This window comes from Tachyglossus aculeatus, chromosome X1, assembly GCF_015852505.1.
Source record: "Tachyglossus aculeatus isolate mTacAcu1 chromosome X1, mTacAcu1.pri, whole genome shotgun sequence".
NCBI lineage: Eukaryota > Metazoa > Chordata > Mammalia > Monotremata > Tachyglossidae > Tachyglossus > Tachyglossus aculeatus.
This window is the reverse complement of record NC_052101.1, coordinates 110,680,562-110,681,724: the sequence shown is the minus strand read 5'-3', so window position 1 is coordinate 110,681,724 and position 1,163 is coordinate 110,680,562. Positions and strand designations below refer to the sequence as shown.

General features: G+C 48.9%; 1 protein-coding gene across 1 annotated transcript; it reads left to right on the top strand.

The window, feature by feature from the left end:
- Positions 1 to 948, top strand: LOC119949904 (olfactory receptor 7D4-like). Its single transcript, XM_038771758.1, has 2 exons — positions 1 to 450; positions 736 to 948. The coding sequence occupies exons 1-2, from the start codon at positions 1 to 3 to the stop codon at positions 946 to 948; spliced, it is 663 nt and encodes a 220-aa protein (XP_038627686.1).
- The last annotated feature ends 215 nt before the right edge of the window (positions 949 to 1,163 follow it).

Here is a 1,163-nt window from a genome sequence, read left to right as displayed (position 1 = left end):
ATGGACAGGGGAAACCAAACTGCTGTCTCGGAATTCCTCCTCCTGGGACTGTCCGACTGGGCGGAGCAGTGGCAGCTGCTCTTCATACTGTTCCTCTGGATGTACCTGCTCGGGGTCCTGGGGAGCCTGCTCATCATCCTGGCCATCGGCTCTGACCCGCACCTGCACACCCCCATGTACTTCTTCCTCACCAACCTCTCCCTGGCCGACATCTGTCTCCTGTCCACCACAGTCCCCAAGATGCTGGTCAACATTCAGACCCACAACAAATCCATATCCTATGCTGGCTGCCTGGTGCAAGTGTATTTCTTCATTCTCTTCATAAGTCTGGACCACTTTCTCCTCACCGGAATGGCTTATGACCGTTACGTGGCCATATGCCACCCCCTCCACTACACTACCATCATGAGCCCATGGCTCTGTGCCCTGATGGTAGCTGGGTCCTGGATTGTCAGCAGTCTCCATGCTCTGACACATACTTTAATGGTACTACGAATATCCTTCTGTGCAGACAATAAAATCTATCACTTCTTCTGCGAGCCTATCCAGATCATAAAACTTTCCTGCACTGATCCACTCATCAATGAAATATTTTTCTTTGTTCTTGCAGCTCTGTTAGGGTTAGGTCCACTCACGGGCCTTCTGTTCTCTTACAATCAGATTTTCTCCACAATTTTCAGAATCCCATCTGCTGGGGGAAGGTTTAAAGCTTTCTCCACCTGTGGCTCTCATCTGTCCGTGGTCTCTTTGTTCTATGGTACTGGCATTGGGGTCTACTTCAGTCCCCAGTCCACCCACACGGCCAGGAAAGAATCTATAGAGTCAGTGATGTACTCAGTGGTGACCCCCATGCTGAACCCTTTCATCTACAGCCTGAGGAACAAGGACATGAAAGGGGCCCTGAGAAAATTCATAAGTAGGAAATCTGGCTTCTTCCAGAGATTGTAATCCCTTTGTTTTGATTGTTGGCAACTCTTTCCCATCTTGTCCGCTGGCTATCAGTGTCCCACAGGCTCTGCTCTGGGTCCCTACTTAGTATATTCTGCACGCACTCGCTAGAGGCATTTATGTATTCATGTGGCTTTATTTACCACCTCGATCAATGAATAAATTAATCATCGGCATTTATTGGGCACTTACTGTGTGCAGGGACTTGTACAAAG

Excerpts from the sequence above, each read along its gene's own strand:
- LOC119949904 (XM_038771758.1), top strand. The coding sequence starts at position 1 with ATGGACAGGGGAAACCAAACTGCTGTCTCGGAATTCCTCCTCCTGGGA. Across the intron at positions 451-735 it reads TGGTAGCTGGGTCCTGGATT|TCCGTGGTCTCTTTGTTCTA; the intron begins GTCAGCAGTCTC and ends GGCTCTCATCTG.